The sequence below is a fragment of the Theropithecus gelada genome, chromosome 14, assembly GCF_003255815.1.
Source record: "Theropithecus gelada isolate Dixy chromosome 14, Tgel_1.0, whole genome shotgun sequence".
Classification (NCBI taxonomy): domain Eukaryota; kingdom Metazoa; phylum Chordata; class Mammalia; order Primates; family Cercopithecidae; genus Theropithecus; species Theropithecus gelada.
In genome coordinates, this window is record NC_037682.1 from 65,321,360 (window position 1) to 65,345,040 (window position 23,681).

The 23,681-nt window shown below is 42.4% G+C and overlaps 1 protein-coding gene across 3 annotated transcripts in view; it reads right to left on the reverse strand.

Annotated features, from left to right (window-relative positions):
• Window positions 1-23,681, reverse strand: part of FAM168A (family with sequence similarity 168 member A) — a 199,672-nt gene that overhangs the window by 12,791 nt on the left and 163,200 nt on the right. For 2 of the 3 annotated variants that reach the window (XM_025357165.1, XM_025357166.1), the window contains exons 3-4: window positions 16,805-16,885; window positions 6,296-6,421 (exon numbers count right to left, since the gene is read on the reverse strand). In XM_025357165.1, coding sequence (XP_025212950.1) covers window positions 6,296-6,421; window positions 16,805-16,885 — 207 coding nt within the window. Of the gene's footprint in view, window positions 1-6,295; window positions 6,422-11,433; window positions 11,461-16,804; window positions 16,886-23,681 lie in introns of all 3 variants that reach the window. The other variant, XM_025357164.1, reaches the window with a different exon arrangement.

The window sequence follows — 23,681 nt, forward strand, 5'->3', positions numbered from 1 at the left end:
TTTCACCTGCAGATCCATAGTTTTTTTTTCCATAGTTTTGTGGTCAAATATGCTTGGGAAGTAAGTAGCAATGACGACAGAGTGGAAAGGACATATTAAAGAGAGGGAAGCATGTTAAAGAGAAGTAGAAACTAACTGGAAGTGGGACTATGAGCTGAGTGAGAAATCTAGAGCAGATTCCTCAAAGTTTCTAGATTATGGAGCTAATCATGAAATGTGGTCATAGGAGGAGAAGCAGATTCTGTGAGGGAGACAGGGAGTCCAGCTTTGCAGATGTCTAGAAGGAACCATCTGATGTGTACGGAGACACAATTTACTTATCTATAAACAAAGGGGTTGATAGATAAACCAGAGATAGACATTTCCCAAATGCGGACAACAGACTATAGATTCCAAGGGATCTTAATAGTTGTTTTTGCCAAAGAAAAGGAAAGAAAAGAGTTCTGTAGTCCCATATGTTTGTGAAGTCACAATGTAAAACAGAGATTAAACAATTATGATTTTGTTTTTATTCCATGACCCTGAGAAGTTTTTAAAACAATAGGGTGGGCTGGATGTGATGGCTGTCACCTATAATCCCGTCACTTTGGGAGGCCAAGGCGGGAGAAGCACTTGAGACCAGGAGTTCAACGCCAGCCTGGGTAACATAGACAGACTACATCTCTAAAAAAAAAAGAAAAAAACGTAGCCAGGCATGGTGGCTGGTACAGTGCCCAGCTACTTGGGAGGCTGAGGCATGAGGATGGCTTGAGCCCAGGAGTCTAAGGCTGTTGTGAACCATGATCACACCACTGTACTTCAGCCTGGGTGACTGCAGGACCCTGTCTCTTAAAGAAGGTGGGGGGGTGAACTGTGAATCTCTAAGATGGGAATATGTACAAGACTGTGTTTTCCAAATTAATTTTACCACAGAATCTTTTATTCATACTATAAACATTTACAACAATTAAATTTCAGCCATGTTTTTTGTAATTGAAGCTAGTTTTGGTAAACAAAGTTTTACTGTAACACACCCACATCCACTCATTTACATATTGACTAAGGCTACTTTCCTGCTACAATGGTAGTTACTGATAGAGAGCATATGGCCTTTGAAAAGCCTTTACAGGAATGTTTGCTGACCCCTGATTTAAAGGAATATATCAAGGTGTAGAGAATCCTAGCAGAGCTGAAAGCATCCATTTTCTATGCAGGCGAGGTAGGACACCGCTGAATCAGAAGACACCTGTTTCTGAAAGCTCTGTAGCACAGAGCCGTGGTTATGAGCAGTCTGGAGACAGACTGACTGCCTGGGTCCAAACCCCCAGCTCTGCAACTTAATAGCTGTAGGATACATCAGTCTCCTTGTGTATGATATGGGAACAGTAATGGTACCTACTTCATAGGGCTCCTGTGATAAATGCATTAATTGTTAAGTAAAAAGCACTTAGAACAGTACCTGACATATTAGAAGCACTTTATAAAGATCAGTTATTATTATTTTCTTTCTCACTTTATAGAAAGACAGTAAGCTTCTGTCCTAAGGGTATGGAGGCAGAGCCTGATCTGAGAGACTAAAGCTAAACTATGACTACTATGGTCTGTCCCAGCTTGAAACACAGACTCCAGGATTCTAAGATTCTAAAATGTTATGGCTTAAAATGCTATGATTTTATGATTCTTTAAAGTTAACAGGCCAACGATGCTGATGACTTTCCTTTATGCTCCTGGAGAATGTGCTCTGGAATTTTTCTCTTCCCTGGGGAAGCTGGATTACCCACTCTATGCCACAAGGACAGCCATATTACAAAGTGGTGAGACCATCCCTCTGAGGAAAATCAAAAAGCTCCAAGAGACTGCAGCAGAATTTGGTTCCCACATCTAAGAATAACCTTGTCTGAGAATGTTTCCCTTTCTTTATGTTATGAAATGAGACACACACATACTCAGAATACAAATCAGTAGCCAAAACACCCTTGGCAGTCAAAGAGATGATGCTGCAGAAGGCCTTGCTTGTTTGTCCAGACAGTCTGAGATGGGAGAAGCAGAACTGCAGAGCTAGAAGACTCAGAGATCATTAAGACCAACATAAACATTTCACAGGTGAGATAATGAGTAGTTGCTGAAAGAGAGAGCTGCTTGTGGAGATCTAAGACTCAGAGCTACTTCCTCTAACCACAGTGGTTCTCAAGGTTACTGTTTGTCAGGAGGATCTTCAGGAGGCTGCAGAAACTGCTTGGGGGCCCTCATCCTAGGTTCTGTCAGTAAGTCAGGTCAATTCCTCTCTCAGGGAATATCCTCATTTGGATTACACAGTATCAGAGAACATTTCTAGTGCTGACATTCTAAGTCACAGAGTATTTCAGAAGACTTTCATGAGGAAATCATTGCAGAGGACTTTCCATAATTTACTGGTGGTCCTGTCAATACTGTTGAGGAACACTAAAAATTCCCCTGGAGCTATAGCCTGAGCTTGGGTAACACAAAAATCAGGATTTATTACTTCGTGCATCTAAGTAAAAGAAGCTTGGGCTTGCTGCAAAAAAGGCTCACAGATTTTGCCCAAATGAACTTAGACTCAATTCACTCACTGGAGGCCTGGCTATCCTGAAAGGAATTCTAAGTCTAAAGGTCACAGAATTAAGACTTTGGAATGTTGTGCCTGAAGGACATTAGAGGTTTATATTCAACCTTCTCCCTTTCCGAGAAAGAATCTGGAGCCCAGAAGGATGGATTTTCCCCAAATTGTACAGCATATCAGTACAGAGCTGGGCCCAAAGTTCAGGGCTCACCATGCCCTAGGTAGAGCTCTTGCTGAGTTAAAGTCTCTGTAGTCCAATCTTGGGCATTTAATATACTGGCCTTTGTTGTCCCCATTTCACTAAAGGCAATATCATGAAAGAAAAAAGGAATTCAATCACTAGAAGTCCCAGCTCTGCCTTATAAAAGAGGCTTTGTTTATGATGTCCTATTATTTCTCTTAGGTTCCTAACCATAATTTTAGAATCCATCAACTGGGATAATAAAAAGAGTATGTACATTAACAAGATAAAACCTTTTCAACCCTTTCTGCAATCCTTTCTTGCTGTCATAAATCTTTTTCAGTTGTAGAAGCCCTACCACCTTCAAAGGCATTGATCCTCACACTACGGATGCCTTTTAGACTAATCGGTTTATTGATCATCAGATTTATATGTCTGGACAAAATAGAGTTCTATGTCTGAATCTTGCTTTGACCCCTAAGACTCCTTGTTGGTAGCCAAGTAAGACAGTGATGAATAAGCAGGAAACCTAATTACAAACAGGCTTGCCAAGTGTCAGTGAAATTGAACTGAATTTGTCAAAGTGCCCTGAATTTTCTGTGGTACTAGAAGCCACAAAATCTGAATGCTGGCAGGAATCTTTTTGAGTATGGGAGGGCCAGTCAACCCCAACTGCATTAAAAAATGGCACAGGTTTATACATTACTTGCTTAAAAGAGAGGTAAGACAGGCATGGTAGCTGGTGGGCAGACAGCTTGAGCCCAGGAGTTTGAGACCAGCCTAGGCAATGTGGCAAAACCCCATCTCTACAAGAAATTAAAAAATTAGCTGGGCATGGTGTTGCATGCCTGTGGTCCCAGCTACATGGGAGGTTGTGGTGGGAGGATTGCTTGAGCCTAGGAGCTTGAGACTGCAGTGTGACGTGATTGTGACACTGGACTCCAGCCTGAGTGACAGAGCAAGACCTTGTCTCAAAAAAAAGGTGGGGGTGGGTATATTTTGGTCTTTTTCAGGGACTGTGATAGCCTGTCTGGGAGGGAACAGTGGGATGTGGCTGCTGGACACTTGATGGGAATTCGGAAAGATTTCAACGTAGTAGAAGGCAAGGCCTTCTGTTACTCAGACTTTCCAACTGTGGAAAGGGTTGCCTCTGAAGGGAATGAGTACTCCATTTTTGGAGATGGTTTGCTGGCCAGCTACTGTTAAGGGCAGCTAGAGAGGAGGTCCCTGTTGGGGTGGAAGACACTCAGTACACATCATCTTGCTGAGAGATAAGGAGTCTGATTGCAAGAAAGAACCTTCGAGATGATTTAGTTCAGTTCCCTCATTTTGCAGTTTGAAAAATCAAGGTCCAATGCATGGACATCAATTATCCAAGGTTACACAGAACCCAGTCTAGGATTCAAAGCTTTGGGCTTCCACTCCAGGTTGCTTTCTGCTACACTACACTACAGTATATATAAATATATATATATATATATATGTAATCTTACGTATGTTCATTCATTCTACCTGAGGTATCTGGAGAAACTCCTTATGGCTGACATACTCTTTTTTTTTTTTTTTTGAGATGGAGTCTCGCTCTGTTGCCCAGGCTGGATCTTGCAGTGGCACGATCTCGGCTCACTGCAAGCTCTGTCTCCCTGGTTCATGCCATCCTCCTGCCTCAGCCTCCTGAGTAGCTGGGACTCCAGGCGCCTGCCACCATGCCCGACTAATTTTTTGTATTTTTAGTACAGACGGGGTTTCACCATGTTGGCCAGGATGGTCTCGATCTCCTGACCTCGTGATCCGCCCGCCTCGGCCTCCCAAAGTGCTGGTATTACAGGTGTAAGCCACCACGCCCGGCCTGACATACCTCTCTTAAAGAGTCAAATCAATCTCATGAAAAAAAGTCAGTAATAGAATCTTAACCTGGGTGATATCTTTTTCTGGCTGTGCTGCTTACTACCTGGGTGGCGTTGGACCTATTACCTTTCTGAGCCTCGTCTTTCAAACTAGGATGAAAATCCACCTAAATAACTTAGTAGGAGTGTAGTGTAGATTAAATTAGAGGGTGATTATGAAAGTACATTTTACAAAAGGTGAGTTATGTTGTATAAACATAAACTGACGTTGACATCTAGGGGCAATGAAAACTCAGGAGAAAATGACATTGGATGTTGATGTGGTTTAGATGTTTGTTTCCTCCAAATGTCATGCTGAAATGTAACCTCCAGTGTTGGAAATGGGGCCTGCTGGGAGGTATTGGATCATAGGGGTGGATCCCTCATGATGGCTTAGCACCATCCCCTTGTTGATGAGTGAGCTCTGATTATTTATAGAGTGTGGCACCTTCCCAGCCCCTTGCTCTCTCTCTCACCATATAATATGCTGGCTTCCTCTTTTACCCTCCGCCATGACTGTAAGCTTCCTGAGGCCCTCACCAGAAGCTAAGCAGAGGTTGGTACCATGCTTGCACAGTCTGCGGAACTGGAAGCCAATTAAACCTCTTTTCTTTATGAATTACCCAGCCTCAGGTATTTCTTTATAATAACACAAGAACAGACTAACACAGATGTTTTAAAGAAAAGAAAAGAAAAAAATACAATGAATTCTTCTAGTCTACTTACTTAGTAGATTAATAATTTGTGGAAACACACACTATCAGGCCTTGTCTGGAATATCCCTGTGAGGGCTTGTCCAGCCCTTACAACTTAAGAGATAAGTTCTCACCACATCCAAAGTCAGTCATTCCTCTATTGAACAGCTCCGACAAGACACAAAGTTCTTCCTTATATGGAGTCAAAATGCCACTCAGTAATTTTTAAACATTCGTCCTCATTTCCCCGGTGGAACCACTTTGTGTTAAAAATTAGATGTGAAGGTGACAACATCAGTTACCCTACTGAGCCTCAGGATGAATATGACGAGTCTGACTGGCTAGCTGGTTTCTGGCCTCCCTGAAGACTCCTCATACACATCTTGGTCCCACAGTGCAGCTTCCACTAGGGCAGTGTTTCTCATACAGAGGGCAATTTTGCCCTGTAAGGGACATTTAACAATGTTTAGAAACATTTTTGGTTGTCATAATGAGGCTTTCCTACTGGCATGTAGGGTAGAGGCCAGGGATGCTGTTAAACATCCTATAATGCACAGGACAGCGCCCCCATAACAAAGAATGATTTGGTCTAGATGTTAATAGTGCTGAGACTAAGAAGCCCTGTGCTAGAGGGGGAGCCCTCTCTGTCCAAAGACCCACAGACCTTCAAAATGTGCTCTCTGTCTTTTCCCCCTAAAAAGCAGTAATAGTCCTTCCCCAGTCAACTTGTTGGCTAGGTGAGTATTTCCTTCTCCCTCCCTCAGTGCTTTGTGTCTCCCCAAAGCTGAGTGCATGATCAAAGAGGATGACCTTTCTTGAATAAGGAGGGCCAATTTTTTGCCTGGGTAAAAGAACCTCTTAAAACAGTATTTATCTCATAAATGTCATTTTTAAAAGCTCCCTTTCCTTTCTTCCTAAGAAACAAATCAGTCCCAACCAAGGGGAACAAGAAAAGGAGACAGGCTGTATTTACTGAAAGCCGCAGAGGATGCTTGGTAAGTTCGGTTCTCGGTCCCGGTGTCCACTGGGAGGTGGAAGGTGCCTTCAGTGCCACAGGAAGACGAGTTCTGTGGCCAGGCCTGTTTCATCAGCAGAGTTGCTTAAGGGAAGACACAAGAATGGCATTAGGCAGAAATAAGAAGTGGCCACCACCAATCACAGACACAAAGCAAGGGTCTTGTGCTGGACAGAAACATACAACCCAAGGGGCTTGTTCAGACACACAGGATGGTTCAGCCTTTCTGAGATGGTTAAGTGGGTTAGGAGGAATGCTGAAGTATGTTTCCAAATGATTGAAATCAAGGAAATCTGAATTTATACTAAAAGAGTCAGGATTTTCTACCTACTACTAAAACCACAAAGATGCCCATGAATGCCATCTCCTACTACCTGACACTGTGGCCTAAGGCTCTGATATATTCCTCAGTCACTTTCCCATTAATGTGTAGCAACGTGGGAGCCTTTGTGTGTTCACCAGATCAGTTGAGCACTCTTGGTTGTCTGAAATACCATCTGGAGGTATATTTATAAGCTGCTTTCAAAGACAGGCCCACAAATAATGACCACATTACATGAACCTTGTTGGACTACCATCCCTTCTGAAGGGACTGAGCTGTGGCCATGGTAGCTTAAAAGGCACTGGGCACTGTGCTGCACTGAACCTAGTTAGCTAGTGGGTACTCCTTGCTAATAACTCCTTCTCCTGTACACCCAGCTGAGGCCAGACATACTTCTTGCATACCCCTGAATATCTCCTACTCACGTGTTACTGGGTGCCCCATGTGGGATATCTCCTCATGAATTAGAGGTGGTCCTTTGGGCCATTAAGAAAGCACATATGAAATTTGGGGTAGGTATGAAATATAGATGAGGCCCAGTTTAAGATGTGCAGAGACTTCCCAGGCTGACTCAAAGCTCAGCTCGAGACATCTGAAGGATGATAGGTTTTAGAAGTGGGGAGTGACTCAAATAACTTACCTTCGTGGTGTCCTGAGAGGGAAGGAGAAAAGAAACAGAGTTCTGAAGTGGGACTTGCCTAACTTTTCAGACATTTTCCTTGTTATAATTTCAAACACTAGAGGGGAAACATTCTTGACTCAAATATCTGTTTATGGTAAAAAGAATAATTTTAGCAACATCTTTTCCACTCAAAGTCTTGGGGGGGTCATGGATACGGGGTGTTACATAGTATATTAGCAGAAGGTGGGGGCTACATTGGCAATACGTAAAACATTTAAATAAGAGGTTAAGACAGGGTGTTATGAGAATAAAGTATGCCTATACACTCTCTAATTCCACCAGGACAAGGACATTCTACCTCTAGAGAGATCCCGTAACCCTCTCTGCCCATTCAGGTTACAGGTAATACCTCTGGTTCCTTCTATCCCAGAAGTACTGGGGCCAGAGAAGGTCAAGGACTGTGCTGTTTTTGTTGAACCAAGACTAGAATTATGGCTATTGTAGGCTGACTCTGTGTTTGTATTAATGGCCTGCAATATATACAGCAGATGCTGAGAAATGAGAAGGAAATCATGGGCAGGAAAGTCACACTAAAAGGATAATTCTGTTAAGAGAAATGGAGACTCAGCAGAACTCCATGTAGAGCCCAGGGCCTTTCCTGGACATCAAGACATGGCTCTGCAGACAATGCAGGAGGAGGATAGTCCGTTTTAAACAATCATTTTGCGTTTCTTTTCTTTGGGGGGTGGGAAACAGGAAAGGGGTAAAGAATCCAATTAGTGTTAACAAATCTTATAAACATGTCTCCAAATTTAGACTCTGCAACACATGTGGCTGGAAAGCAGTGGCCACCCAAAACAACTCTCTAAAAAGTAAAACATGTAGCTCTGAAAAGTCAGATAAAGCAAGCCCATGCCCTTAAGACCCCACAGGAACACCATCAGGGGGCAGGAGGCCTGAATTTAGCTGTAAGAATTTAGAGAATTTGGAGGTTCTATTCCATTCAAATTTTTTCCTCCAAGTGGTATATACTTTACCATAATTTTCATCATAAGCCAAAAGTCTGACATTAGCCTGAAGGACTGTGTGACCATTAAAGTTAGTAAGTCTAACTTAACTTACTCTTTACAAAAGAGTAAATCACTCTTTTATCCAAAGAGTGACTGAGGCCTACACTGCACTCAGCACTGAGGGGAGCGCCGCGGGTGGGAGGGAACACACCTGGGTCACAGTCACCGCACACAAGGTACTTATGGTCTAGCTGGGGATGCAACACGCCACACGCCAACCAGGGAGTGAACAAGACAGCATGATACATAGTAAAATAATGTTCCAGGTTAACCAGGAAAGAAGCAAGTGCGACCGTGCCTTTGGTTACTATGTCTTTTCCAACTGATGACGTGAACTATACTATATATTTTTCTGAATAAAAATATTTTTCTTTATTTTCTTCTGGTTTCATTTTAAAGAAAATGAATTAGTATTTTCTGTACGTCTCTGTATGTTTGAATCCTTATAATTTAAATAACTAGATAAATGTGAAAACACATGAAAAAACAAATACTAGCTGTCAACTTGACCTCCCCATTAGTTAGTCATACCATGTGATCCAGCCCCTCTGTATATAATTCTAAAGTCACCTGTTCTATTGGTGGGAACAATTCAGAGCTCAGTTGTGGGATGAAGACAATTCCAACTGAAGCTTTTAGAGGCATGGTCACAGAGGAGGCTGCTCAGAACGGCATGCCTGCCTTTGCGTGCCTGAAAAGTACCACTTCCTAGAGATGTTTTGTATTTTGAACTGAGGTAGTTAAATATAGGCATATACATATGTAAAGACATTATTAAGCTGTACACTTAAGATTAGTGTACTTTATATACTTTGCTGTCTATGTGTTATCCCTCAATTAAATGAGAGAGAGAGAGAGAGAACCCTTGGCAGTGAAGGGCCATGGGCCCAGTCACAGCATGCTGCCCACATCCAGGTGCTGGGTTGTTCACTTTCCTGGATACGGGGCCCTCACGCCCTCTGACAGTTGAACAATCTGTTAAGCACATTTACAAGGAGACGAGGCAGCAAGGGACCATCATCCTGAACAATGCACTGAGTCAGGAAATCTGAGTTGTAGCCTGGGCTCTGCCACTTAATAGCTGTGGGATCTTGGGCAAGTCACTTAACCTTTCTAAGCTTCAGTTTTATTGTCTCATAAAATGGCAATAATCATCACTCCTTGATTGCTTCATAGTACTGATGTGAGGGTCAAAAATAAAGTGTCACCTAGTCTTCTAATTTCTAGTTCTGGTATCCATCCCCTCTTCCATCTCCAAAGTTATAGGCTACAGCTCTAACTGAAGCTCTCATCATCTCTCTCATCTCAACTACTGCAACTGCTTCCTCATGTTAAATCTGCTCCCTCCAATTTTCAAGCTGCATTCAGAGCGATATACTAAGACCTAAACCTAATCATAAAACCCCCTTTCTTGAAAACATTCCATAGTTCTCCACTGACTCTAAGCTAAAGTTTGAACTCCTGTGTAGCACTCAATGCCCCACCATGATCATCTTGTCCCAATGACCTCTCTAGACTCTCTCACTGTTGTCAATCTCCTGCCCATACTACAGCCACAGAAACTGCTTATCATTCCCAGAATATGCCAAGGAGCTTCACATCTCCATGTTTTTGTCCACACTGCTACCTCTTCTGGCATGTCTCTCCCCAAACTCCATCTGGCAACATTAATTAATCCATCAATCATGAGCTGAAGACTCACACCTACTATGAAGCCTTTCCTTCTCTCCACCCCTTAAACACAGCTCTCTCATGCATCCCTATAAACTGACTATCCCAATCCCTGTGATTCTTGGAAGCACCTGTGCTTAATAGCATGTCTTCTCTCCACTAAACTGTGAGCTCCTTGAGAACAAGCCCCTTGTCTTACTAGTCTTCATATTTTCAAAGGGCCATCTTAGGGCCTGGCACAGAATTTTATAAAGTGAAGAGCTCCATCCATATTCTTTACGCAGATCTATTTCAGATGCTATAACTGGAAGGGGAAGAATGAGAACTTCTCTAACTTATTTTATGCACCCTTCTGTCCAGGTTCACATATCCTGAGGCAAACAAAAAATGACTATATGAGAAACAGGTCTGCGACTAACAAAATTGAAGTAATAAAATTATAAGAGGACAATGTATTAGCATTTAAAGGGACCTCAGAGATCATGTGAAATTAAACAATTTATCTATGGCCTGGAGACATTAGTAAATTGCCCAAGATCACACAGCCCACAGCAGTGGCAAGGAGAAATTTCACAGCTCATCTCCTGACAGATGCGCGATACACAAATTCAATTTCCAGCATCCAAATAATTCAAGGTTAAAAGTTGAGAAAGGGTGCAGAGATTTTACAAAAACATTTTCCTGAACAGCCCAGGTGAGGGTGGTAAAAGTTGCAAGTCCCTCCCATGGTCCCTTCCTGTCTATGACAAAAAGGACCTAGTCAAGTTATACTGCTGGGACCCTCACAGGTGCCCAGAAGTTCCCGTGGTGCCTTGGGCCTGGAGTCCACACTGTCCAGAGAACCCAGTTCTGGTTCCTCATTTATTAGCACGCTTGCCCCACCCACCCCCCTCCACCTCTCAGCATCTTCTAGGAAAATGAGCCCAGAGCTCAAGTTCTGGGCTAAGGGAACAGATTGTATCTCAAGTCAACCAGGTCTTCAAACATGTCAGACTGCCGATGGAGATGGAAAATCTGATCCTGGGGCAAACTAGTTTTTTGGGTTCTAATAGGCATAATCCAGGTACTCCTTCACAGAGGCTGCCACAAAGCCAACTGAGGAGCTGTGTACAGGTCCTGGAATTTTTGTTCATTTGTTTGAATTCAGCAGCCAGGTTAGGGTGACAAGACACCTTTTAATGCCATGATCCTTTGCTGCTGCCCTAGGGACGGTTCATGTGTGTCTCCAACCCATGATTTTGGCACCATCAGACATGTTCCTGCATGCTTTAGGAACTGCTGCTGAGCCACCTGGGGGGAGCCCAAGCCTAGGGGATGGGATTTGGGGAGGAAAGGAGAGGGGATCTACCATTGTTACAAGATTAACACATTCATAGGCTGTAATACAGATGAGGAAAAATAGCTTTCCTACCATAAGCTGAATGCAGGAACTGAAACTCTGTTGGATAGAAATGTTAGTTGAAATCACCACTAAGAATTTGTGCAAAGTTGTATACATTGCAGTTACATAAACAGACTTTGTTTTGCAATAGCAGTTTCTCCCCAGCTTCACAAAAACAGTAAATAAAGATGTGAAGCACTTTTACCCTAGAGAGGGTGACAGACTTGTCATCTGGGAAAGTCCATTCAATGCAGAGAGCCCCTGGATGCCATAGTGTCTTCCAGGCAGCTGACCCAGAGCTGCCTGGATGTGAACAAGCCCAAGTTCCTGCTTTTTGCTTGTCTCTTATAATACATTTCAGTTATCCCAGGAACTGCAGAGGGATTTCACATATGACAGAGACTTTGTGTTAGAGGAAGTGAAGGTTCAGAGACAACATCACCATCTTTGGCCTCTAAAGAGCTATCTGTAAAACCTCTGAGATACGACCAATGCAGAGGCACTCCATCCCTGAAGCCTGTGGGTCACTGTGGTGCTATAGAAGGAGCACAGGTTGTGGGGTCAGACAAGTTGGGTTTGAATCCCAGCTATACTGCTTTTTTTGGAGACGGTGTCTCACTTTGTTGCCCAGGCTGGAACGCAGTGGTGCAATGATAGCTCAGTGCAGCCTCCAGCTCCTGGGCTCAAGTGATCCTTCTGTCTCAGCCTGCTAAGTAACTGGAACTACAGGTGCGTGCCACCAAGCCTGCCTATTTTTTTTAATTTAATTTTTTGTAGAGACAGGGTCTTATCATGTTGCCCAGGCTGGTCTTGACCTTTGGCCTCAAGGGATCCTCCTGCCTTGCCCTCCCAAATCTACTGGTTTTTAGCTGTATAACTTTGGGCAACTTATTTAACCTGTCTGAACAAAGTTGGAGGCAGGAAGCCCTAACTTACAAGACTAAGGTAAAAATGAACGTTTGTAACATGACTTGTGCAGGGCTTGGAACAGGGCAGCTGTTCAGAAAGCACAAATTCCTTTTCCCTACTCTTCTCCAAGTCTGTTGCATGTAAAATGGGAATAGTGTATTTCTACTTTATAGGGATGCTATGAAATCAAATGAGACAATAGGGGAAAATGTTTTTGTCAACAGATTCTCATGAGGAGGTTATTTTATTTTCATCTGTATTATCGTTAATCTGTTTATCCATCCCTTCATTTATTTTCAAGCCAGGTTACCATTAATAGGTCCCTAGATTCTAAAAGCCAAGTCTTGATTGGCTCCTACCTCTTATGGGGCCAAAGAGTTCTTAAATAAGATCCCTGAAATCATTAAGAGCTTGGGAAAAAGCTCCAAATACCCACATTGCTTTCAGAACCAATGAAAAGAGTGAAATGTTTCCCTGCATCCTGGACAGATGACATCTTAGGGTACTCAGAGCTGCTAAAAATAGCTTTCTCTCAAGCAACTTCTTGGTCTCCTTAAAGCAGCTGAAAGAAATTTAAACCTAAGAGCCTGGTTCCTTCTTTTTTTTTTTTTTTTTTTTGAGATGGAGTCTCGCGCTGTGTCACCCAGGCTGGAGTGCAGTGGCGCGATCTCGGCTCACTGCAAGCTCCGCCTCGAGCCTGGTTCCTTCTGAAGGCACCTCTCTGCATCACAAATGGCTGGCTCTGGCAGGAAGGTGAGAGTAACCTACACCGTCCTCTCTGACCTTGAGCCAGCTTCTCCATGGTAGGAAATCCCCCACAGTCAGGAAACCTGCACTGTGAATCCAGAGGCCAGCATTCCAAAATATGCTGTGTGTGTGTGTGTGTGTGTGTGTGTGCGCGCGCACGCGCGCGTGTGTGTAAGTAACTCAAAGGGAAAGGGATCTTCCCAAGGTCACACCAAAATCAGAAGCAAAGCTACTGCTACAACCTAGGTCTTTCAACTCTGAGTTTGGGGTCTTTAAATACAGTATTCCAGCATTACCCTCTCTTGTGGATTTTGTGCGTTTTTGAGAAAACAGTCTGGGTGACTTTAGTAGAAATATGTTGACTTTTAAAAACAAAATTGGGGAAAATCAAGTTAGATGAGGGCTTACTTTTTGCTTGTTTTAAAATTAAAGCTGAATACACATGCCAGGATGCACTCAATCTCAATCTCTCTTTTTTTCCCTACAGTTTCAGCCTCCTCCTATCTGCACTCCTTTCCCTCTTTAGCCAGTCTAATGCCTTAATTTCTCTCTGGCCCACTGACACAACTACAGTGTAGCAGTTAAGAGCTCATGTGGCACAATGGCAAGGTGCGGGGCTTCGATCTTTGGGCTAGTTATGTAAATTCTCTAAGCTTTAGTTTTCCCATTTGGAAAATGGGGATAATAAGGGTACCAACCTCAAAAGTTTATTGCAGTATGCAACAAGCTAATATAGATAAAGAACTTCAAATAGTTCTTGACATATAGAAAACATTCAACAAACAGTAGCTATTTATTCCATGTCTTTCCACTTATTGGCAAACTGATTCTAAAACAATCCCACAATCTATCATTAGAAGTGCTGAACATTATGAGAAAGTAGCCCAGTGCTGGGCATGAGAGCCTGGACAAATTCGCAGCCTCCACCACTCAGATAGGCCCCCAGTGTGACCCTACTCTGTTATCTTTTGGTAGTTTCCAGTCCTACTCCTTCCTGTGAGGCTCTCACATCCTGACCTCCCTGGTTAAGAACCCTCCCTTGATCCCTACTCCCCTCTGTCTAAGCAAATCAAGGTCATTAGATGAGAACTCTCCACTTTCCACTGGGCAATTTATTCTAAGCATATCTACCTGTCATGTTTCCTTTAGTCTTTCCTTTAGTTGCCCTCCTGCGTGTGGCACCCTGTCTCCACCCGCTACTCAACTTCCCAAACCAAAGAAGAGAACTGAGCTCCAGATTTCCCACCCCTACAGCAGCCTCTGTGGAGGCCTGGCTCTGACTGGCACCACCTCTCCTGTGTCTCTGACTTGTCCTCTCCACTTGCACCTTCCTATCAGTACCCCACACTCATATCCGAGAAAACCTTCCTTCAACCCTACATTCACTTCTAGTCAGTGTCCTTTTGTTTTTCCTTTCCTGGTAGCTAAGCTTCTAGTAAGAATAGGCTATATATGCTAAATCTACTTCTTGACTCCTGATTCACTGCACTCTGGTTTCTAGCCTCACCACCTCACTGACAATGCTTCCAATGAGGTCACTGATGGCCTCCTGACTAGAAAGACAATGAATCTTCTTCATTCTTGATCTTACTTGACCTTCTGCAACAACTCATTTTGTTTTAGTCTAGACAGTTTACAAAGTCAGTTCACAGATCTCATAGCACTTAAATTTAAATCATTTATTTATATATGATATACATGATCCTCGAAGCCATTGTAGTTAAGATAGAACTTACCAAATTTGATTATCAGAGAGAATTTCTGTAGCTTTTATTATTTTTGTCTTCTATCATAGATCTTGGAGAAAATATTATATGTCATATTGACTAAAGGTAAATATAAAACCAATGCTGAGATACCATTATAGAACTTTAGCCCATGTGTCACTGCTCCCTTCAAAAGCTTTCCAAAGGCAGTGATTACAGCTTCCTCAAGTTTGAATCCTCTACAAGGTCTTCCAAAGTGTCTTGGGCATAACAGGGTGGGTCAAAATGTCTGTGAAATGACACATCTATGTAAGCACCTTAGGGGATACCATCACCTATTTACATAAAATAGTTCTTGTTTGTCCCAAAAAGAGGGGCTGTCTGATAACTTCATGGTATGTGTGCATAATTATGATATGATTCCTACTTAGAGATGGAGGAAATGAGGTTCAAATAGGTCAGGTGACTTTAAGGTTGCGAATCTAGGAAATGACAGAGTGAGGACTCAAATCTAGGTCTTCAGACAACCTGTATTCTTTCCTCCTTTAAGTAAGCCCCAAGAAAGAGAATGACAGTAGAATAAACACTAGATTGGCAGAGAAAAGCATAGGACGAGAGTCAGGAGATCTGCCAAAGATTCTAGTCCTTATGCGAATGCTGACTCACTGGGTAACTTGGGACAAAACACTGCTTTTTGTTTCTCCTTTGTCAAGAGAAGAGGTTGAACTGGAGGATCTCTAAGGTCTTTTGAAGCTTTCTAATTCTATAATGGTAAGTGCTAAACAAGAAAATGGCATGGGTTGGCGGGCGGGGGGGTGCGTATTATCAGGAGATTCAAGGCCTCTCCAAATCCAGCCCTTGTATATCTATAGTTCAGATTCATCTAGCTGCTCACAGTTTAACCACTCCCCTACTTCTACGTTCCTCACAGTGTCATGTTCTCACATCTCTAAGCCTCTGCCCATGCTCTACTCTGCCTGGAATGCCCATTATTCCTTGTGTGCTTAAAGAACAGCTTCTACTTCTCCATCAAATCTCTATTGTTCTCCATTCTCTGAAGCCTCCCCTACACTTTCACTCCCAGGCAGACTGTTTTCCCTCCTCCTTCCCTTATATGTATTCCTTTTTATAATACTTAGCAGATTAGTACTGCAATGAGTTTATATGCCAGATTCCCAAATGGGAGCTACTTCAGGCAGGCAAAGATGGCATCTTTTAATTTTTCTATCCCAGTATGGAAGACATTCAACAAATACTTGTTGAGTAAATGGAACTTACATAAAACCATCCACAACCCTGAGGCAGACAGTCACATCTGAATCTTAAGAGTGGTGAGGTGACTTGCCCAAGGCCTTAGAACTAGTGAGTTGGGTAATCAGGATTCAAACCCAGGACTTTCTAACCACAGAGCCCATACTCTTTCTCCTGCTCTTGAGTATTAGAGCACCAACTGAGCATGAGGGTTAAGATCAGAACTAAGACTGCTGCAATGCTCCGAGCCCAAAATAGAAAAAACCTTTTCAACATTTTCAAACCCATTTCAACCTCAATCCAAGTGTTGGGCCTTTATTACTTTTGAAAAACAAGTAGCTTATCTCAGCTTGAAAAACAGCTCTTTACCCTCTGGTGGCAAGAGCATGTGTGTGTGCCCCAAGGTGTGTAGGTGTGTGTGTGTGTGTCCCAAGGTGTATGTGTGTCCCAGTGGCAGCCTCAGGGAAAACTCAGCAGAGAATGAATTTGGACATTGCTTGGGAGAGCAGAAAAGGTTCTATGAGGAGGATGCAGGTGTCAGATATTCCAGCGTGGGAGAGATGAGTCAACCTTAAGTCCCAGACAGAGTGGAGGAGATTCTATTCCCGCCCCCACCCTGAGGCTGATTGTCCCAGTTCCCAGAGGGGACTCCCAGGAAAATCAAGCCTGGACAGGCTGGGACCGGAGCAATTAAGAACAGGAAAAGGCCAGCAAGTGGTTTTGTTTTTCCAAATAGAATCCCCCTTCCTACCCCATTTGCCACTGCTAGGTCCCCATTTTCTCTTTACCTGGAGCATAACTGGGACTATTGGTGGGGTACAGGCTGGGATTGTAGGCAGGGGCAGCTGCTGGATAGGCTGTGGGGTAACCTACAGAGAGATAAGAAAACGCTTATTTAGTTAGGCAAAAAACAAACAAACAAACAAAGCAGATTTTTGAGGAAATAGAATCCAAGTCCTAGGCTTGGCTTTCAGTCTCTCCATGGGCTATTTCAGATAGCATATGTGACCAGTTTTCAGCCTCTCAAGAGAAAAGTTACCAATACCAAAATCCCAATATATGCAGACTTTTTGGTCTATTTTTTAAAAGCGATACAAGAAATATGTCTATATGCTCACCATAAAAATAAAAAAATAAAAAAAAGGAAGTGGCCAGGCACAGTGGCTCACGCCTGTAATCCCAGCACTTTGGGACGCTGAGGCAGGTGGATCACGAGGTCAGGAGTTCGAGATCAGCCTGGCCAAGATGGTGAAACCCCATCTCTACTAAAAATACAAAAATTAGCCAGGCGTGGTGGTGGGCGCCTACGGTCCCAGCTGCTATGGGGACCGAGGCAGGAAAGTCAGTTGAACTCGGGAGGCGGAGGCTGCAGTGAGCCGAGATCACACCACTGCACTGTAGCCTAGGCGACAGAGCAAGACTCCATCTCCCCCGCCCCCCCCCCCAAAAAGAAAACAACAAACAATGGAAGTAACATAGAAGTTTATAGTTTTTATGTTCAAGTTTACTTTCACATTCCTGCCACAATACTACTCTCCTCCCCAGAGGTAACATCATTAACAGTTTGACATCTATCTTTCCAGATGGCTTTCTACACATTTTTATACACATATATTCAGTGGTGTGCTGGTAAATATTTAACAACAGGCTCGAAGGGGTTGGAAATGGGAGCTGCTTTGCAGCATTTGCCAACTGCCATGGCATAAATGCTTCCACCATGACCAATTTGATGCTACCAACATCACTGAATGAGTAGCTTGGAAGAGGTGCCCACAATCAGCTCTCAAGAGCTTACACAGACCAGCTCCAGCTCACCACAGTATACTATATTCGGTTTGGGAGATTTTTTTGAAATTTTTTTATCATGGTAAAATACGTGTAATATAAAATTTACAATTTTAACCATTTTTAAATATATAATTCAGTGACATTAATGACATTTACAATGTTATGCAACTATCATCACTATTTGTTTCCAAGACATTTTCATCATCCCAAACAGAAACTCTGTAACCATTAACAATACATCCCCCAATACTCAGCCTGGTAACCTCTAATCTACTTTCTGTCTCTCTGAATTTGCCTATTTTATGTAAGTGGAATCATACACTATTTGTCCTTTTGTGTCTGGTTTCTTTCACTTAGCATAATGTGCTTAAAGTTCATTCATGTTGTAGCATGTACCATAACTTTCTTCTTCTTTATGGCTGAATAATATTCCACTATGTGTATATGCCAGATTTTCTTTATGCATTCATCTGTTGAGGGACGCCTAGGTTGTTTCCACCTTTTGGCTATTGTGAATAATGGTACAATAAACAATGACATGTAAGCATCTGTCTGAGTACCTGTTTTCAAATCTTTGGGATACATACCAAGTAGTAGAATTGTTGGGTCATACAGTAATTCTATGTTTAGCTTTTTAAGGAATCACCAAACTGTTTTTCACAATGTCTGTACTATTTTACATTTCCACCAGCAATGCATGAGAGTTCAAATTTCTCTACATCCTCAACAACCCTTGTTCTTTTCTATTATTATTGTGATAGCCATTCTATAGTTAAAGTGTGAAGTGGGATCTCCGTGTGGTTTTGATTTGCATTTCCCTAACGACTAATGATGTTGAGCATATTTTCGTGTACTTATTGGCTATCTTTATATCCTCTCTGGAGAAATGTCTATCCAAATCATTTTCCCATTTAAAAATACAATTATTTGGCTGGGCGTGGTGGCTCACGCCTGTAATCCCAGCACTTTAGGAGGCCGAGGCGGGCAGATCACGACGTCAAGAGATTGAGACCAGCCTGACAAACAAGGTGGAAACCCTGTCTCTACTAAAAAAATAACAAAAATTAGCTGGGTGTGGTGGCACACGCCTGTAGTCCCAGCTACTAAAGAGGCTGGGCTGCAGTGAGCCGAGATGGCACCACTGCACTCCAGCCTGGTGACAGAGTGAGACTCCATCTCAAAAAAAAAAAAAAAAATAATAATAATAATAAATTTTAAAAATACAATTATTTGTTTATTTTTTAGAGACAGGGTCTTGTTCTATTACCCAGGATGGAATATAATGGCAGGATCATAGCTCACTGTAGCTTCAAACTCCTGGGCTCAAGCAATCCTCCTGCTTCAGCCTCCTGCTGGGCCTACAGGTGCGTGCCAACATGCCCTGCCTTTTTTTTTTTTTTTTGCTTTGTTTTGTTTTTGTGTTTTTTAGAGACTGGGTCTCATTATATTGCTCATGCTGGTCTCAAACTCCTGGCCTCAAGTGATTTTCCTGCCTTGGCTTCCTAAAGTGCTGGGATTACAGGGCATTTTCCCATTTGTTCACTGGGTGGTTTGTCTTTTTGCTGTTATACTGCAGAAGTTCTCTATACATGCTGAATATTAAACCATTATCAGATGTATTACTTACAAATATTTTCTCCCATTCTGTGGGTTGTCCTTTTACTTTCTTGATATTGCCTTTGATGCAAAAAAAAATTCAATTTTGATTTAAGTCCAATTTACCTATTTTTTTCTTTTGTTGATTATGCTTTTGGTGTCCTATCTAAGAATCCACTGCCAAATCCAAGGTCATGAAGATTGACCCTTACGTTTTCTTCTAACGGCTTTATAGTTTTGGCTTACATTGAGATCACCAATCCATTTGAGTTAATTTTTATATATGATATGAGGTAGGGGTATACACCGTTATATATTCTTTTTCACTTTAACATTATAAACAATTACTCATGTAATCACATATTCTTCGAAAGGCTTATTTTAATATCTTTATGATATTCCATATGTAGATATATCATTTAACCATTACCTGTTTTAGTTGTTTGAAAATTTCACTTTTGGGCCAGGCACAGTGGCTCACGCCTGTAATCCCAGCCCTTTGGGAGGCCTAGGCGGGCGGATCACTTGAGGTCAGGAGTTCGAGACCAGCCTGGCCAACATGGTGAAACCCCATCTCTACTAAAAATACAAAAATTAGGCAGGCGTGGTGGCGCATGCCTGTAATTCCAGCTACTTGGGAGGCTGAGACAGGAGAGTTGCTTGAACCTGGGAGGCGGAGGTTGCAGTGAGCCGAGATTGCGCCACTGCACTCCAGCCCGGATGACAGAGTGAGACCCTGTCTCAAAAAAAAAAAGAAAGAAAATTTCACTTTTATAATAGCTAACAAACTAAAATAACCTAAGTAAATCTCTGACTGATTATTTCTTTAGGAATGAATTCTAGAAGTCAAATCTCTAGGTTAAAGGATAGGCCTTTTTTTTTTTTTGAGATGGAGTTTCACTCTGTCGCCAGGCTGGAGTGCAGTGGCGTTGTATCAGCTCACTGCAACCTCTGCCTCTTGGGTTCAAGCGATTCTCCTGCCTCAGCTTCCCGAGTAGTTGGGACTACAGGTGTGTGCCACCATGCCCGGCTAATTTTTGTATTTTTAGTAGAGATGGGGTTTCACCATGTTGGCCAGGATGGTCTTGATCTCTCGATCTCATGATCCACCTGCCTTGGCCTCCTGAAGTGCTAGGATTACAGGTGTGAGCTATCGCGCCCAGCCGGGTAGGCCTATCTTTAAAGTTCATCCATCCAACAATTTGAGTATCTACTTGGTGCCAGACACTGGTTTAGGGGCTTTTGTCAGTGAACAAAACAAAGATCCCTTTCCTTGTGGAGTTTATATTTTAAGAGGGTGGGAGAAGGCACCCTTGGATAAATATTAAACATAAAGTCTTCAGTGCTATGGAAAGTAAAGGGAATCAGAAGTGCCAAAGTGTCGAGGGTAAGGGCACTGCAATATTAAACAGAATAATCAGAGTAAGACACATTGAGAAGGTATTATTTTTGCAAACGCTTGAAGGAAATGATAGTGTTAAGCAGATAGCTGAAGGAAGAGTGTTTCAGACAAAACAGTCAGTGCAAAGGCCCTAAAGTGGACAGCATATGGGACAATGTTGGAGGAATAGCAAAAAGGCCAGTGTGGCTGGAATGGAACAAATGACGGGGCAGTAGTAGTAGAGGAAGTCAGAGAGGTAAAGGGCTGGCCAGTTCATGTAGGACTTTACAGGCCACTATGAGGACTTAGACTTCTATTCTGAGTGAAATGAAAAGACCTCATGGTTTTCAGCAGAAGAATGACATGCTTTGACTTATGTTTGAAAAGGGTCACTCTGATTGATGTGTTGAAAACAGACTATAATGGGGTAGAGAAGCATAGCAATCAGCTGAGAGCCTACTACAAGCTCCTAGCAATAGATGTTGGGACTCAGACAAGAGAAATAGCGGAGATGAAGAGACGTGACATGCTAAGAGCCTTCATATACTTTGCCATACTGTTTTCTAGAAAGACCATCAATTTGTACTTGTTCTAACAGTGTATAAGTGCCTGTCTCACTGCTTCCTGCAGTTGTTAGATGCTCACTAGTATTTTGTCTGACAATGAAAAGCTGGTTTTAAAAGTCAAAGATTAAACCCCTAAATCCCTAAAAGCTTCTTTGGGATTTGTAAATATTGGAGCTTTAATAATGTATCTTTGTTAATATGCCTTTCCCTGAATCCTTTCCAATTCCAAAGAAAATTCACCTCTTTACCCCCCAATCATTTTCTGATTTTAGAACTGAGGTAGCTAACTTGTCAATTAATTAGCAATCTGGAGGCGTGCTACCTCTCAGGAAGAAAGTCAGGGGTCTAATCTGGGAAGCCAAGTGATCCAGTCTCATAGCCAAAATCTGTATTCAGCTTCATGTGAGAAATTGTGCAGCCACAGGTAATCACACTCCTATTTTGTCATTTCAGATACCTTTCACTTTAGGGGCAATTATAGGATGTTCCTTCAATGTTTCCAAGTGGAATTATTTTTAATTCACTTGAACTTGGCAGATATTATATAATGGCAGCATTACGGGGAGCTTTATTTGGTCCTCCCTCCCTCTCTTTCCTTCCTTTCTTACTTCTTTTCTTACCTTCCTTCCTTATCTTCTTACCTTACTTACTTCTTTATTTATTTATTAATTACAGGGTCTCAAGCGTTGCCTGAGTCCAGGAGTTTTATAACTGTTAATACATTAAGTCTGATCAGGCATGGTGGCTCACACCTGTAATCTCAGCACTCTGGGAGGCTGAAGTGGGAGGATCGCTTGAGCTCAGGATCTCTACAGTCTTCTGACACATGACTGTCATTGAGACATACCATGTATATTTCACTCATTGCTCATACAAAAGATATTTTCACACTTGCTTTTCATTTGAGCCTCAGGTCAATCCTAATTTGATTTCTCCCATTTTATAGCTAATCAAATAGAGGTTGAGAGGTGAAGTAACTTCCTGGTTAAGATTATTCAGCAAGTCAGCTGGGCGCTGTGGCTCACGCCTGTAATCCCAGCACTTCGGGAGGCCGAGATGGGCGGATCACGAGGTCAGGAGATAGAGACCATCCTGGCTAACACAGGGAAACCCCGTCTCTACTAAAAATGCAAAAACTTCGCCGGGCGTGGCGGCGGGCGCCTGCTAGTCCCAGCTACTTGGGAGGCTGAGGCAGGAGAATGGTGTGAACCCAGGAGGCGGAGCTTGCAGTGAGCCGAGATGCACGCCCACTGCACTCCAGCCTGGGCGACTAAGCGAGACTCTTGTCTCAACAACAACAACAAAAAGATTATTCAGGTAGTCAGTGGTCAAATTGGGAAGGGAATCCCAAAAGCAATGCCTTTTCCACACCTACCAAATAATTATCACTTTGTCCTTAGAAATAAACCTGCCCCTTTTGTATTGGTATTTTTTGAAGGTCAAGAGTGAAGAGAATAAATGGACACAAGTTAGCCTTTCTCCTTTGTATCCTAAAGGCTGCAGTAGTGATCAGGTATTCTGGGATTTTGATGTGTACATTTTAATTGCTTTACAGATGTCAATACAATCTAATCCTCTTTTCTTGTTGGTACTAGGATTAAGACTAAAGAAATATAAAGCTATTTTTTGATTAATATGGAAATTAGAAATTACTTTCAACAGAAATCAGGGGACTATTTCTGAAAATACTTTACCTTTAGGAGCTAAAAATAGCAGAGCATCAAAAGGCTAGAGGAAGACAAACTCCCTGGCTCAAAAAGACAAAGAGGCTTACTTCTTTGTGAGTAGGAGAATACTTAGGCAATGAAGACATTTTCGGTTTGAAGCTCACAATTAAAAACAAAACTGCCCCGCATGTGACCCCCTAGGGTGATCAAAACCAAAACAAGACCAAAAAAATCTTTATTCTCTCAAGATAATAAAGAAGAGCGCAAGAGGAAGGATGTAATTTTGAATCTGTATTATGTTCTGGCCACTGTGCTAGGCACTTCTTTATCTGATACAAAATATATTACTAGTTCCATTTTAGAGATGAGGATATTAAGACTTCTCTTACAGAGCTAATAAGTAGAGAGTAGAGACAGAACCCAGACCTGCTGAGTGAGACAATATCCATTCCTACCAACCTCCCTGCCTCTCCTCAAAATGAGTCTACTCAGAGAAAATCTCTGGATTTGGCTTCCATTTACTTTGCCAAGATTCTTTTACTTCATCTTCAAAACCAAGGAAAATAGGAAATTACTCTAGAGAGTCAATTTGGTCAAAGATGGCTGCGTTTAAAAAAAAAATAAAACAACAACTACTGTTTCCACTCAGTGGAAAGGTCATGGTCAT